Consider the following 17425-nt stretch of genomic DNA (forward strand, 5'->3'; position numbering starts at 1 on the left):
TATCCATTTTGACCGCTATCAAATGCAATTTAAAAATGTTTTTGCATGACATCTGTCCTTAAGGACAGTATAAAGGGCTCTTTTCCCCAAAAAAATTTACAAAACTCATTTAAAATGAATTCTGAAAAGATTGTTTTGTGGCATCTCTCAATCTCGCATAACTCAAAAACGAGTAGCCTCAGAATGTTGGAATTTTGTATGTAGAACTTCTATAACATGTAGATGTGCACCTCGCATTTTAATTGCAATCAGTCGCACCAAAAGTATATAAGTATATGTATATATATATAGAGAGAGAGAATTTGTTACTCGGTGAGCTGTTTCTTTACTCTTATATGTTTGTAAATTGTGCATTTTTTGCTTTAAAAATGGTTGAATTATGTTGTTCTGGTAAAGATTTTTATGCCTTTAGTTAATCTGCATGCAATAATTGTGGAATTATCAACAATAGAAAAGTTTTTTAAATACAGCTAAGCCTAATTTTTTATTATCATGGCGACCATGTTTGTTTACATTTGAAACAGCAGAATAGTGGATTTGTTGCCAATCTAGAGAAACTAAGTTTCGCAACAACAAAGATAACGCCTTTATTTATTATTGCAAATTAAATCATGCTTAATCCATTCTGGAATTTATTCAAGGAAATAAGTGTTTAAAATTTACTTCATAATTTTTAATATAGACATTTTGAGTTTTTATGTATTTTTGCTTTGTCGCGAAGTGAGAACTGAATTAATTGAATGACAAATACTGAATCGTCTGTGAAAAACTGTTTCTTTTTATTGTTTGTTTAATTTCTTTTATACATCATTTTAGATTTATTATAGTATTTGAACAGAACATATGGCAACGATTAGATAATTCTTCATATGATATAAATGTTGTGCATTATGAATTATAAAATGAATGAAAGTGAACCTAGCGCCAGAGTGTCACTATAGTAAACAAATATAATGAATTTTAAAGAGTGTGTTTATTCTATTGTGGTTTATGCACTATTAATGAAGTAGATTTCATTCAATCCAATAAGTTTAAATGAAATGCAAGAAAAAATGCATATAATTTAATATTCCATACAAGGAAGTCATGTGGTGTACACATCAGATTTTTTCTTAAGAATGCCTCACTGTATTGGGAAAATGAACAATGGCTCAAAAGTTTTAATCATGCACTTCATTTATTTAATTTTATTTGTATCTTAATAAACATAGGTGCTTCACCAGTGGCCGACTGATTAAAACCACGGAATACTATTAAGTTAACATGGCTTGAGTTTGATCCCAGGTGAACAGGTTGGCTGCATGGTTTTTCCCACATGTAATATGAATATGAGTCAGTTTTCCTTAGAAAGATCTCCATAAAGGCATCCCTCCTCTTAAGCAGATAGTCCTTATGTCTTTGCCATGTTCAAATTACCTAATCTAAACATACCTTAATAAAATATATGTATTTAAAAAACTGCAGAATTGTTTTTTTAATTAAGTGTAAATTTCAAATTTTGCTTTTATTAAGAGTATTTAGTAGATTTGAAAGATCTGAGAACTATTTAAGTTCTGGATTTAGATTTGAGAAAGTTTATGATTCATATCACCTTTAGTATTTTTTAAATGCCTAATGAATGTTAATTAATATATTAACTTTAAATATGTTACTACACATTAAAAAATTGCCACAAGTAACTCTGTGATGCTACTTTGCCACATGAGGTAAAATAGCTAACCATAACTGAATACTCTATGTTTTTATGCAAAGAAACTCATGTTCTTTATAATAACCATGGCGATATAAAGTTTCAGTGCTAAAAACTGATTGGTTGAAAGGCGAACAGTCACTTTTTCAGAAGGAAGGAAAATAATCATGTGTTTTTCTTTGAATGATAAATAAAATAGATTTGTTTAAATGATTGGTTGTCTGAATCGAGAATTATGTGATAACACTTTAACAAATCTAAAAATAGACTTGAAACATTGACCTTCACAGTTAAAAGTTTTAGGAACTATAACTAGTACAACACGGTGTGAACAATATTCTTATAAACCCAAATGCAATAAAATTTATTTAAAAGAAAAAAAAAACTCTTCAGAAATGCAAATAATTTTATGTTGTAAAAATTTTGCACTAAACTTATGATGATAAAAATGGTTATGTACTATTTAAATTAAATTTCATATAATTTTCTTTAGGTATGGTGAAGGTGTATCAATTACATTTTATTGAAAATGAAACAGTCCAAGGATCCTTTCCTAAAACTGGCTTCCTTTGCAAGTTGACAGCTTCATCTAGGTAATCTTTTGTTAACTATTTTCCAAGTCATTCATTTATAAAAAATAGAAATAAAAAAAAAATTTTAAAAAAAGTTGTTGAAAACTTTAAATGTTTTCTAATTGCATTCATGTTTTTCATATTCATTATTTTAATAATCTCACATTCCTTAATATTTTTAGATTGCTTCATGATGGGATACAAAATTTCAGTAATTCTGTGGAAGAATTGACTTTAACGGTGTCTTCAAATAAAGTGTATCTTCGAAATTATGTTGATGATGAACCAGGTATTATATTGTTTTATAAAATTATTTATGTATGATCTTAAGTGACCAGTTGCAGATTCTCTGTCAATGCATGCAGCTCAGCATGGCTATTTTTTTTATGATTCCACTCCAAAACTATTAAACCGCTTTGATGAGCTTTTATGAACAAGGGAGGCTGCATCTCTCCCTTCAGGTTAAAACACATCGAGAATTGCAGTCAGGCTGTATCTGAACTTGTCAGTAAACAGTACACAGCCCTACTCTTCTTGGGTACTTTGACCATGGCTATGACAGCATCTTAAATGAACCCATTTTGAAGATAAAATGAATGCCACACAAACCGTCAATTTTCTTGCATAAGTTTAATCTTGTGAATCATTCATAATATAGTAAAATGGCTTGATTCAAGCTCTTGTGGAAGCCTAAATATCTAAAACCAACTATCTTGTAATTTTTCATCGAGTTATAGATAATTTAACATGCATATTTACAGCACTGAGCATTGACTGAAATCTTAAATAGTGATTTAATTTTGATGAGCAGTATACTGTAGGTGAAGCAAGTAAGGCAATGTATAATGCTGAATTATTCTATGACTGACCCTTCTTTTAATTTTTTCTCAAAAGTTTCTGTATGGTTATCATCAGCATCAAGCACATTTTTCAAGCATCTGGCAATAGAACAGTTATCTTTTTAAATTTTATTCAGGACAGCAGCATTAGGTTTTGACAAGGCTGCAGTAAATGTTTTACTTTTCTAATAATAATGATATTACTTATCACTTCAACCACTTGTAGTTCCATAGTTACAAGTAGCCTATCTAGCTATTACCCTTTTTACCTTTATACATTACATTAATTTTGTATCCTCAAAGCTTACATGAATTTCTTCACAGCTGAAATTAGAGCATTTCAAACTGAGTCAATTTCCTCTCAAATCTAGTATATTCCTGATGAAAACCAGATTATTTGAACTCAAAGAAAATTAGAAGAAACTGAATATGAAGTTGATAAAAAACAACCAGTACATCTTTCTAAAAATTCCAGGTTTACTGAGTTTATTGTAAAGAGAGAATATAACAGTATCCTATATGCAGGAGTGGCTGTCTAATATATTGAAAATACACAGTAAAACCAGCAAAACAAATGAAAGCTCAGTTGCCTAGAACTCCACGTTTCTGTGTAATTGATGTGGTCTTCATTGGCCTTGCTTATGCAAATTTGTAAATGACGTCCAAAAATCATACATTGGATTGTTCACAAGCATTACATTTGAAACTCGTTTCCAGTATATGTTATTCAGACAACATATGCGCTGCCAAAAATTTGAAATATTTTACAGCATAATTAAAGGAGCAAATTTTCTAGCAAGAGAAGACTTGATCTGGAAATTTGCCATGGTGGGGATGGTTCCATGAATGCTTTGTAGAAAGCATTAAAGAGCCGCAGCATAAAATAATAGCATTCTGTTCTCAAACAATACAATTTCTTGGGAAAACAAGGACATATCTGATGACTTTTTTAATCAAAAATAACTAAAATTGAAAACTAGTCTTTTTTTTTTTTTCCCCCTGTACTTGTTGATGAGAGCACCAATATACACTGAGCTTTTTGAGATCAAGTCTTAATTTTTGTTTTACCTTAGTATATGTGAAGTTATATATTAATTCACTCTAAAATAGTTATAGATGTAATGTTTTACTGATGTGCAACACTATTTCAAGCATGCATAAGATTTTAGTGTGAGCCTGGATCTAATCAAGAGTCAATAAATTTATCAATTCACTCCCTCCCTTTTTTTTTAAATTTTTATTTCTGTTTTTGAAAAGCAATTTTCAAAGTAATAATGGCACATTGATAGCATTATGTTTTGGCTTAAAATATATGTGTCATTACTGAAGTTATTTGAAATAAATAATGCAATACTCAGTCTTTGTAAAATAATATTGCAGGAATACCGTGAGGGGGTCATAGGTCTGAAAGGGGAGATTTGGGATACAAAGTATGTGAAAGGAAAATGGCAGAAAACTGCTGATAATGCAATTAGATCAAAATGTCCAATTATGCAGTATTTAAAAAAATAAAAATGGCATAAATTAAAAGCTAATATGTGAATAGTTTGATGAAAGCAAGAAAAGACTGTACACCTTATTTCCATTTTAGTTTAAGCCCTCAAAATGTATAAAGCAATAATATCTAATGAATAAAACTGATATTACAATGTAGCCCAGAGAAGACATTACTATTCAAACTTTATAAAAATACACTGAATATATCTTATCATTTGATTTAGAGAAAAACTCTTTATTCACTTTCTAGATCCTAATAAAGTTGTACATACTGAGCTCACTTTAGAATCTGAAGAATTTGAATCCTTTGAAGTGGAGAAGGAAATGAAAATCACGTTTTGTCTAAAAGAGTTGAAAGTAAGAAATTCTATTTCATATGTTTCCCGTTTTGTTTCAGTCCCCCTCCGCTGACTGTGTAATGGTATTATTGATTTGTAAGTTTAATATTGCTGCTGTCCTTTACAGTTTTTAAGCTGACTTGTTCCTCCTGACTAATGTGTGTTATAGATTAGAATTAAATTGTAATGCACATAATAATAATAATAAAGGTTATCTAATTTTAGCATTTTAAGTAATAAAAGTAAAATATTAAAAGAAGTTTATAGGAAATATAAGTTTAATAATAAATAGCAATAAAGCCTTTTTTATCCAAATAATTAAATTAGAGTAATTTATGTAACAGGTATTTTGGGGGGTTAAACTTTACAGCCAAGCTAGTTTTCATAAAAAATGGAAATATTTCTGTTCTGTATGCTGTTTTCTATAGCATTGTTTTGTAAATATTTTGTTGAATATAAACTTGAAAATTTCACTTTCGGTTGTTTTATTTTCATTAATTTGCATAAAAGAAATAAGGTGTGCTAATAATTACGTAAATGTTAAATTTTTATTCTAGTTGTCATTTTTAAAATATTAAGCTTTATCTTAGCAAAAAAAAAGATGAAACTATGGAAATGTGTGATGAAAATCAGTAGGATTGTAATTGTAGATAAATACTAAAAAAAATAAATAAATAAATAAAATAATTTTATGTAAATCAGAAAAAATAATTAAAAACTCATAATATCCCTTAAACAGTGCAGTAATTTTTATCACAGGAGAAAAGACAAAATTCATAACATCATGATTGTATAAATTTCATGGTTGAAAAATAATGCTAAACCTTGACTGAAATTTTTGCCATTCTATGAAAGTGTTTTTGAGATGTGCGAGTGTTGGTTGCTTTGTGTATAACAGAGTCAATGCTTTGTTTTATGTTTTTTTTATGTTTTTATGTTTAAATTTATTTTATGTTTAAATTTAAATTTACCTTAAAAGTTTTTATTCATTGAAAACTTAAAAGATTGTGCATTGCCTCAGCCAGTGAGTTTTTTTTTTTTTTTTTTTTTTATTCTATTTAATAATTAACAGTTTTTGAATTTGTACTATTTTGTAATTAACATTGCTGCAGTTAGCAAATTTCTTAATTGATATTTCAGGATTACCACCTGGAAAATCCGAAAAATGAAAATAGATCAGGGAAAGTCAGTGAAAATATGAATTTTTTTTAAAAAGTCAAGGAAAATTAGAATTAAGACCAGAATGTCTGAAAAGTTAAAAAAAGTGTAGATTAGTCATCTCAAATTAATAAAATGCCTATGTTTTTAATAATTATCTGCTTGTTAGGCTATCTGCCTGAAATAGTAATTATAAAAATAAAAAATATATAAAGCTTTTAATGAACCCATCTACTATAATTTTATAAAAATATTTAATATTTATAATTAGACATCTCATGATTTATTTTTTATTTAAATTAATCCGATTAAAAACATGTCTACAGACAGATAGATGTAGATACATACAAAATCTATTTACAGATTCTTCATTGTTTAACAACAGAGATGTAACTAATAAACAAAAATTGTCTGTGTTAGTAATGAAATAAGTGAAGAGTTACCATACTCTTAAGTGTCTTAGTCTCTGTGTAAAATATTATACTGAGCTCATGTCTGATATTGTATTATTTATTATCCACAACACTTCTCTCTACTTGTTATTGTCTTTCTATTGTTCTCTCTATTTTTAATGTAATTGTTCCCTCGCCCATTTTTTTTAAATGTCTTTCAAAGAAATATAGTGTAATTTCACTGTATTGTGTAATTATATATTGCAATAGATAACCATATTATTTTAAACTTTTCTAATCCAGTTTAATTCCTAGCTTCTCAATTTTATTTTCAAATCCTACAGAAGTAATATTTATTATGAATGATGTACTGTTATAAACTAGTTTTGCAATGCAAACTGTTTTTTCCAACATTAGAACTTTTTGTATTACCCCATATGGAAACTATTTAGCAGGAGATAAATGGAAATACAGTCGAAAGTCGTTAATCCGGACTCGTCGGGACTTCGGCGATTCCGGATTATCGATTTTTCCGGATTATAGATCATCAGTTTAAATCTCGTAAGATGGCATGCAGAAATTCTAAAATTAAAAATATGAAACCGTAATTTATGAAATAAAGAACAATTATGATCTAAAGGGTATCAAAATTTTCAAAAAGAAAAAGCTTAATATTTATTTGTTTACTTTATTAAACATTTCTTTCAATGTAAGTTGTTTAAGTTTTGCTTTGTTTCATATGATAATACTTTCTCTTTAATTCTATTAAACAGACATAATTTCTTGTTCAGTTACAAAGTTCCGCTGTTCAAGTCCTATAATTGCTGTGTCTAGAACACCGATTAATTTGTCAATCGAAATTTTTTCGTTTTCAATAACCTCTGTCACTTTCTTCGCTATCGATAGCGACTTTTAATGACGAGGAACTTGTTTTAAATCATATCAAAGACGGAGCATATCGAGATGAAATACTACATTTGGTAAGGAATTATAAGCCAAATAAAATAAAAACATCTGCGCTGAAGATAAGGATAGTGTTGACAGATCAACTTCCAATTCATTACGCGCCCGCCGCGGCGATCCCCCCACCGCACAGCGTGAAATTGATAAACAGATTTCGGATTTCAAAACATACTTTCGCTTTAGATCCTTTACATATTAACAAATATATATCGAAAATTCTATTTGATATAATCGAAAGTTTAAGCTTACTTTTATAAAATTGCTCTTACAGTCTGCAAAAAATAATAAGCCGGATCCAATTCGAAAATTAAGGAACCACGCAATCATCAACATTAACTGAAATAGATAATTAGATAATTTTAGCTTATACGTCCATTATACATAAAACGCGCATGCGAAAACGTATTCTGCACTTGCGCACACTCATATGCGCAGTCGTAAAAGGTCTTACGCGCACGCGTAAACGCCTATGCGCATGTGTCAACGCGGCGCATGCGCAGAAAGTTTTTAGTCTTGAGGTCCGGATTATAGATCATTCCGAATTATGGGTGTCCGAATTAACGACTTTTGACTGTACATTGTGATTTTCGAAGAAGCATGGGTTTACATAAATGATTGCTACTAAGTATATTTTTTTACGAAAAATGAAGAGAAAAAAATTACAAACCTTATTCCGTAATGCAAAGAAAGTTTGAATAAGGGGTTTCTGTTTGTCTCAGAGTTCTTTTACACTGGAAGAATTAAAAATAAGAAAAATGGAGGGAGAGATGTTCAAATCAACTCTATGTACTATCAAGTGAAAGTTTTGCATCCAATATTTACAGAAGCCATTCCATTTCTTTATCCCAGTGACTTTCAGAGAGTGAAACTTTATCAAGACAAAGCAACAAGTTGTACTTCAAAATGTACCACTGCATTCCTTGAAAAAATGAATACTGATACAGTTATTACATACTCTTTCAGTGTATTCCTGCGAAGTCCCCTCACTTTTCACCTGCAGACTATTGTGCCTTTGGTCTCTTGAAAAAAAGTTTTTTTTATACCCACCATAATTGATGGACTGGAAAGTAGTGGAAGAGGAATGGAAATCAGTATCTCTGGAAATTTTATGAAAAGCCCTTCTATTGCAGAAATCTAGATGCAAATTTATAATCCAGAAAAAAAAAAAGGCTATCAAATCGAACATTTAAAAAAATATATTCTTTACATTTTAAACATTTATTAAAGAGCCCTGAAATCATTCCAAAAATGTATAAATGCCATATGTAGGTAAATTTTAATGCATGTGCACATATATGTATCTAAATAAATTTAAATACAGATCAAACATGATGTAAAATAATGTAAATTGGTTTATAATGTGTGAGACTTTTGTATTACTATAATCATACAAGTATATTAATTCCACAGCATTCATAGCATATTTATTCAAACACTTTCTAAATCGATACCTTGTAACCCTTAAAATATAGTAAAAGCTGAGATGATTTGGTTGAGGTACAAGCTTCTCATTCTACTACAAACTCGTGCAGATTTACTTGCTTTCAACAATGTCTTTCATGTACATCATTTTGTCCTTTTCTTTCACACAAATGCATACTTTCTCTATATTTCTGTGCAATACAACCCACCCACTTTCATACATCAGTCTAACATAGCTTTCTTCCCTTATTATCTCCAAAATCATAGAAAAAAGTAGTTGTATTACCAAGTACCAAGATTTAGTACTTAAAATATCTGCAGAAAACATTAAAATCATAACTGTTTCAGGTAAAATTTTTATCCATAAGAAAGATTACAATCATTGAACAAATTCAAATCAAACATCTATGCAGTTTAATTTAAAATATATTAAATTGTTTTAATTAAACTGCATAAGCAGTTTAATTTAAAATATATTAAATTGTATTAATTAAACTGCATAAATTAAAAATTTCTGTGTTTTAAGTATCTTTTCCTCTCAAAACGGGTTGCCCTGTTGATCATTTAGCTATCAGTAGCATCACCATCAGAGATGGTAAGTTTTCTTCGAGGGAGGAAAAAAAAAAAAAAAAACACTGGTTAGAAAAAATTAACTAATTGTTTAATTTTTTCATAATTATATTATTATGTTTGTCTTTTATTCATATGAAGTACTGTTACATTACTATTTTGTATATTTTAATTTTCTGTATGATTTAACTATCATCTGTATGCTTTCATTAACCTTTATGGGTAATATGTACACATATCAAATTGAAACTTAAAGTTGAAGAAAACAATATGTATTGCAAGCTGCAGTCTAAAAATAAGCTTTAATACTGATCAGAGATGACATAAAAGAATGAAAATTTAGTAGTTCATATTATGAGATTTTTACATCACTGGAAGCATACAAATGAAGGTTGATAAAATAATTTGCTTTATTATTATGATGGTAATTTTACTGTTGACCTACATGGAAGAAATCCAGCCTTTACCATATCAAAATTCTTAACCCCTTCCCATCTCTGTAATTGGTCTAAAGTATCTGTCAATCATTAATCAAATACCCTAAACTCAAAGAGATTAAAACTGCATGTATGATCTCGCATATACTTTCCTCTCTTAACACCAAGAGCTTCAGAACATAAGGATTACCAATGTCGGTACGTTCGTAGCTCAAAATTGTTTTCCCCAAGCCTACACTGCATTCCACCCTAAAAGGATGTTGTACGGAACTTTTTCATTATATTTTGTTTTAAATATCAAATATATAACCTAATTATAAGTTTTAAAGATCTATGTGTTCATCCTATGTATGCAAAGTTGCATTCAGAAGGAATTTTATGAATGAAGGTCCAGTATTCTATCTTTCATAACTAATAGTTTGATTTCATTGATAGGATTAAAAAAGTCATATTTCAAACATTTAATAAAGAGACGGCTGAAGATGTTTTTCTACCATGAGCATCACATGTAAGAAAGATCTTTCTAGAGCTTCATGTCCTTCTAATTTAAAAGTTTGAAATAAGAACATTTCTATTGCTACCACATATTTGCCCTTCCTCCCTAAATTCAGGCATAACCTTTCTTATATTTTTCAATTAAGAACTTATTTAGTTTTAAATTGCTTAAAATTATCTCTTCATAATATCATAATTGTGATACAGTTCTAATATATGAAAATATTTGATCAAATATAGTGAAACCTCTCGCATTGATCATAAACCTAATACAAGCCTTTTAAAGTGGCCAATAAGTCAGAGAACATAAACAAACATCATCTCCGTAATATCACCTTCTCAGAAAATCAAAATCATTTGGATGATATGTGATAATTTTAGGGAGGTTTCACTGTATAATTTGAAAATGCTATTAAAGCAGTCTGTATAGTTCTTTTTTAAATTTATAGGCAATACTGAATTTCTGTGAAGGCTTCAACGTTCCAATCACAATCAAATGTCAAGCTGGAGGAAAGTGAGTACTTTCTATTCATAATGGTATTTTTATAAATATCTGAAAATTTTGTCTTAAAAATATAATTGAAATAGATAAAAAATGTGTTAAAAATTAAGACAAATGTTAAAGAATCTTTAAATTTATTAGTTTTGAGGTACAATAAACCCTTGCCATGGAGTTATGTCATAAATACGTTTCATATATGGGAAAATCATGTTCCGCAAAGTTAGTTCCCTGTAGAAAAATCTGGTTATGTATAATTCAGATTAAAAAAAGTATGTATTTGGTGGTAAGTATAAAACCTCTACATTTGGATGCAGTGTTGTGAGTGCCTTGGACCATTAGGAGAACTTTTAAGCTCAGGTTTTGTTTTTTTCTAAGTGATATTTGATTTCTTAATGGATGAATTTTCAAACCAGTCTTAAAAATGGCTATTGCAACCAGGGCTGTGGAGTCGGGTAGATTTTTTGGGTAAAAGGAGTCGGTGTTGGAGTCACTAAAAAACATGTCGACTCCGACTCCAGTTTTTGTTGGACATTTTGAATTTGAAATGAAATTAAAGTGAATTGAAAAAAAAAAATTAATGACAAACTGAGTTAGTATTTTTATTTATGAACTATATACATTAATAAATAGTTATTTTCTATTTTATTGACATATTAGTAAATAAATATAAGGGAGTAGGATGGATGTGATATTTGCCATTATTGATTAAACTGATTCATTTAGTTACTAATCTCATTGGTGAATTGAGGTAAGCAGGAAGAACTCCCAAAATTGATGCCATTCTTAGGAAGTGAGCAGGAAAAGGAGCAACGCAATGCAGAAGTACATATCTGATGATATAGTGTTTGTTAGGATTAAGAACTTTTTCAGAAGATGTAAATAACCCTAATATTTCACTAACAGAAAGACTGTGGAGTGATCTTGCAGAACTGGAAATCCTTCTTTCAACACCATATATAGCCACCAAAAAGCTACTATCTGAAGAATTCACAAGAGGCAAGACTGGAAAAATGCGATGTTTGTTCTTTCTGAAATGGAGGAAGGAATCATTTTTTCAATGAAGAAATGAGAAACTGGTTTGTTAGACAATAAGTTCGCACTGGGTTCAATATATGTAGATAGAAGACTGAATTTTGTTGGATGACAAACAAATTTAAAAGGCAAAGAAAGCCGTCAATGAACTTTCATTAAGAATGAAATTATTCTCAGAACAACTGGAATATTCAAATCAGGACAGTCAAACTGCAGATAATGCAATTGAATCTCTATCGTCTTCTTTCAGTGATGAATTAGATTTTGAGAAATGGTTTTGGATAATATTGAAAAGGCTAAGGCAAAGCGAAGGAAAATAAAGAACCAAGAGCCTTTAGATATAAAAATAAAAAAATACAAACAAGATTTATACACGGCCTTTGAAGATATAAATAAATATGATTGCTCTTACAAGACACCTGTTTTAGAACTTATAAAATTCTAGCCTGAAAAGTTAAAAAAAGTAGCACTAACAGTAACAGCTCTTCCTCCTACTCAAGACAGTGTGGAAAGACTCTTCTCAGCTCTCACGTTCATCAAATTGGATCCATGGTCCTTCATCAAAGATCTTGCTGATGCTACACTGTATCTTAGAAATTATTAATGCCAGTTCTTCCATTTCATAATAAATGCTAATTAATATAAAAAATTTGCTAGGCATTAATTTTTATCTGTAGCATCTACTACTTCTTTTATATTAAAAAAATAAGCTGTACCCATGCTTATATGTTTACATATATGTGAAGGAGTCGGAGTCATTAAAATTCCAGGAGTCGGAGACAGTCATTTTCCCTACCGAGTCCACAGCCCTGATTGCAACACGGCCAGCACTCTGTAACGTACCGCATATAATTGAAATTCTCTCATTGCACAAATTAAATGGAAAAAAATTAAGAAATGGCATATACGTGAAATTACATTCTGCAAGTCTGCGTTCAGCAAGGGTTTATTGTATTCTAATCATTTTCAATAACCATCATTAAGTTGTTGGATTTTGAGAATAAATTTCTACTTGATGAGCCTAGTGTGGACCCTGCAATGAATTCTCATGGATTTAATGGTTAATGCAATCACTTTTGTCATCAGTGTGAAAAATTCATGTCATGCATATTACATCTATCATCATACTTGGAAATATGACATGTTTTATTCACATATTACTTCTGTCATCAGTCTTGGAAATAAGATTTTAATATGCATTCATATTGTTACCATCAATCTGAGAAGCATGATTCATCCCTGTATTCATATTATTAGTCTTGGAAGCTTGATTTCCACCTGCGTATATGTTACTTCTGTATGTTATTCTACCTTCGATTTCTACCTGCAACGATCTTATATATATATATACACACACAGGGTAGTTAAAATTCCACTGTAGCTGTAAAAAAAGAACAACTGCTCAGAATGACCTGAATATATGTGAAGCACTGGAGATTTGTCTGGTGAAAGAAAAAAAAATAAATCAAAATTTTATCAAAATAAAAATCTGTTTTAAACTGTCTGTAGACCAGAAACCACATAAAAAGAAATCGGTGATTTGGTTTTAATGGCCTATAGACCTTCTTAAGAAATGTTCGACATGCCGTCCACCATTTTCCATCATGAGCTGAAATTGTAAAATAGCCTGTTTCATGACAAGGTGCATCTGTGCTGATATTGTGAATGTGGTGCATAATTTGTGTCTTCAGTTTAGCTAATTGCACCACTGTGAATGACATTTTTCAGGTAATCCCAAAGCCAGATGTTACAAGGATTAAGGTGGGGGTGATCATAGTGGTGATGCTGTTGGAAAATGATGGCTGATAATTATGTCATTTCTGAAATGGTAAGTAGTGGCTTACACAACATATTCATCTTGCAATGTGTTGAGGAGCATCAACTTGCATAAAAATTGTGCTACCCACACACGCTATAAAGTGCTGAAATGGTATGGTTGTGCAAGAGATTCATACTGTTTGCCATTGACAATATAGGTAACAGACCCCCAGTATCTGCTGGAAAAAGAATAGACCAATAAGAAACATTGTCATAAATCTACTCCACATATTGACCTTTTCAAAGGCTGAGGCGATTGCTGTGGTGAGAATACATTATACTTTGTCCACATTTCTGAATTTTGAATACAGAGGCTGTTTGTACACAATTTTCATTGCAATTACAGAAATATTCTATCTATAATTTTTATATTTCAAATGTTCTATTAGATAACCCTTATTCTTCACTATCTTTATACAATGTAATTTCTAAGGCAATAAAGGCTTATCGGAAGGGGTATTTTATCCCATTGCCTTCGAACAACTTTCCTAAGGAAATTCTAAGTTGATGTTTGAATAACCTGCTTTTCTGAAAGAAAAAAGTCTGAAAGAACAAAAAAAAAAATTGGATGAGGAAATTTAGTAGGGGTATAACCGTAATACTAGTGAATTACTATAATTAGTAGCGAAGTATGACCTTGATACTTGTTTCATTTTTTATGGGAAATTATCAGTAGATTTGGATGTGTCGCTACTTGATTTGTCTTGATGCAGTTCTATTGATTGATGGCAGTGTGTGTGTAACGTGAAGGTATTTCATATTTGAAAATTGGGCATAAAACATGTTTCTGATCATACATGGAGTTGATCTTTATATATTATCTATCATATGATCACATCACATACATTTTTCTCCATTCTCTTTATTTTTTAATTTGCAATTATATGAAAAACCAGCAACAATCATACATCTCTAAGAAAAAAAAACTTTTTTGAGATTCCTTGAACCATGTTTTAAGATTTTTCTCCTCTTTGATGATAATAAATGGATCTGTCTCCCCCCCAGTCATTATATATACTCAAGATTAACCTACTGTGACAACATTTTTTCCATTTTTGCCCGGATAAACATTTCTCATAAAGAATTCCGCAGCATGTTTTGCATTTCGGAGATATGCCATGGAAAAAGATGATACACATTATGTTTTTTCACCTTTTTAAGATTCAAATCACTCTAAATGAATCACTTTGTTTACAGTTGATACTGAGCATTTTAATGATTTTGCAGTTGTCCTTTGAGTTGGCAGATTTTCTTTTAACATTACTTTACAACTTTTAACATTTTTTCTCCCTTGGATACGTATTTGGAACAATTTTTCCTTTTGAGGCTAAATTTTGACGCTTTTTTCCTTTATTGTTAACAACTTCTTTAAAAGTGACATTTGCCTGAAAACAAAACTGTCAAGTAGCAGGTGATAATTTATACTTTCAAAAATATAGTTGCAGTCAAAAAAAAAATCCAAGCAGAAGTTTTTTTTTTTTTTTTTTTTTTTTTTTTTTTTCTTACAGGAAAGCAAAATCATGTAAAAAAGGTGCAGACAGCCTCTGTATTAAAAGAACCTTGCAGCTGGAAATGAACTTCAACCATCTACAAACTGTTCCATGGCCATGCATTTTGTACTTCGATCAAAGCAAGAAATTGTTTTTCATGTTGGCAGGTCACTGGGATTCCTGTACCATGTGTAATTTTGAATGAATAGCATTGAAGGATTAATTTTATTAACCATGCGGATAGGCATGTCTAAAAGTCTGGCTATTCACCTTGCACTGCATGTTCCCATACCACTACTCAACTTTTCTTGCACTGCTTTAGCCATATCTTCTATTGACATCAAAACAACGGCTTTCCTCCCTCTTCCAGATCTCATGTTAAATGAATCGGTCTCTTCAAAATAATGAATCACCTTCCACAAACCCTTGATAGACATTGGACCAGAGCCATGTCTTAAACCCATTAATGTCTGGAACTTCTCCAAGGCAGCTGACACAGAGTAAAAATGCTTCACAAGCAGAACCCAATTATTCATTGATAGAATTCCCATTATTCTGAGATGCAGAATAGTGGGAACTGTATGCACCCAGTGTTTTTATTATAAATGCAATGTGTGGTGTGCATGTCTTTTTTTTTTTTTTTTTTTTTAAATTAGCATATCATGACAAATACAATGCCATCTCTTTACAAAATTTCTACTTATTTTTTCCATAATACAAATTCCCATTGCTGTACATATATTCAGATCAAATTTTGGGTCATTCGGACCACTGTTTCTTATTTTACAGCCTCTTGAAAATGGGGCTTTCATTATAATCACCCTGTATTACCATGCCTTTGTTTTATTTTTTTTTTTTTTAATCATTGTTCATTTCATGACTATTGATTTTAGGAAAGCTAATGCAAGTTTTCTTACTGTTATGTTTAATTTATGAAACTTATCTGATAAAAGGTTTGGTGTAGAATTTTAAAGGTTACATTATTTTCCTAACTGTGTTGTCATGTTGTTTTTCTTTTGAATCAATCTGCAAAAATGTTGTTCTGCTTTTTTAAAATTATTTCAAGCAAATTTAAAATTTTCTTTTTGATCATTCCGATTTATATTATTCCAATGTACTTTTTTTTATCATTTGAGTTATAAATTAAACAGTTGCTATCTAGAACGTGCTAACCCAGTGGTTCTCAACCTTTCTTGCCCTAAGCATGCATCCCTTTCACAATTCCTAGAAGATCAATACCCCCTCCTTTCCAAAACTCAGAAAATATGTATATACATTTATTTAGATACAGATGATTTTTTTTAATGTTTTGTAAATTAAACAACAGAGAGTGCAGAAAAGGTTGATAAATGCCAAAACTTGAATAAAAGTTGTTTTTTTATACACTTAAGATGAAACTAAATACTTAAATAATTCCTTAACTGTATTCAAAAGTTACAAAGTGGAAAGTTTTATAAATAAGTTTCTGGGTTAGTCTGTTTTTCTTTGAAAGAATTCTTTGGCACAGTTTGTGATTAGCTTAAATGCAGAACACTGTAACAAAATACTACAGAATTTTGTTATCTTATAGCTTCAGGGTTCTTAGCTAGACATTTTTAATGCTAGATGAAGCCCCTTCTCTAAACATATATTATATTCAGCAGTTGTTGAAACAACATCTTGCAAAAAAAGCTTAATGTATGTTCTTAAAAAGCTTAAAGTGTTACAAAATATGAAATCAATAATTATATTGCCAGCAATCTGCCAGACTTAAAAGGTAGAACTGCACACATCAACACAGTCAGCTACATTTTGTAATAAATTTGTTGCTCGATTTTGGTCATATGCATTCAGAAGTATTTTTAGTCTTCCTAGAAGTTATCTGGAACATATTTTTTGACTTAACAGTAATGATATCCAGCTTATGCTAAAGGCCATATGCCACTTACAGCAAGATTAAAAAAACCTACTATTATTGATTGTGGAGTTTCTGATGCTCGTAGATTTTAATAAGAATTTCTGACAACATGCAATACACATGTACACAATGCATATTTCTCATGGCATTTAGTTGATTTTGATTAACTCTTTAACCTATGCCCCAGTAATCTCACTATCTATTGCAAAGTACTATTCAAACAAAATGCAGTGAACCTTTTTGTTGTGCCCACCCCTGACAATTACTGTCTACCAGCATCTGTGTGAATATAAATTATATCTGTACTAAAAAT

General features: G+C 30.2%; 1 protein-coding gene across 2 annotated transcripts in view; it reads left to right on the forward strand.

The window, feature by feature from the left end:
* Positions 1–17425, forward strand: part of Rad9 (cell cycle checkpoint control protein Rad9) — a 38269-nt gene that overhangs the window by 14769 nt on the left and 6075 nt on the right. For both annotated transcript variants that reach the window (XM_085812573.1, XM_035371508.2), the window contains exons 5-8: positions 2184–2283; positions 2445–2551; positions 4849–4955; positions 10823–10887. In XM_085812573.1, the coding sequence (XP_085668699.1) occupies positions 2184–2283; positions 2445–2551; positions 4849–4955; positions 10823–10887 (379 nt within the window). The remainder of the gene's footprint in view (positions 1–2183; positions 2284–2444; positions 2552–4848; positions 4956–10822; positions 10888–17425) is intronic.

Source organism: Stegodyphus dumicola, chromosome 1, assembly GCF_044657685.1.
Source record: "Stegodyphus dumicola isolate Sdum_Otavi_A_Nest chromosome 1, ASM4465768v1".
Classification (NCBI taxonomy): Eukaryota; Metazoa; Arthropoda; class Arachnida; order Araneae; family Eresidae; genus Stegodyphus; species Stegodyphus dumicola.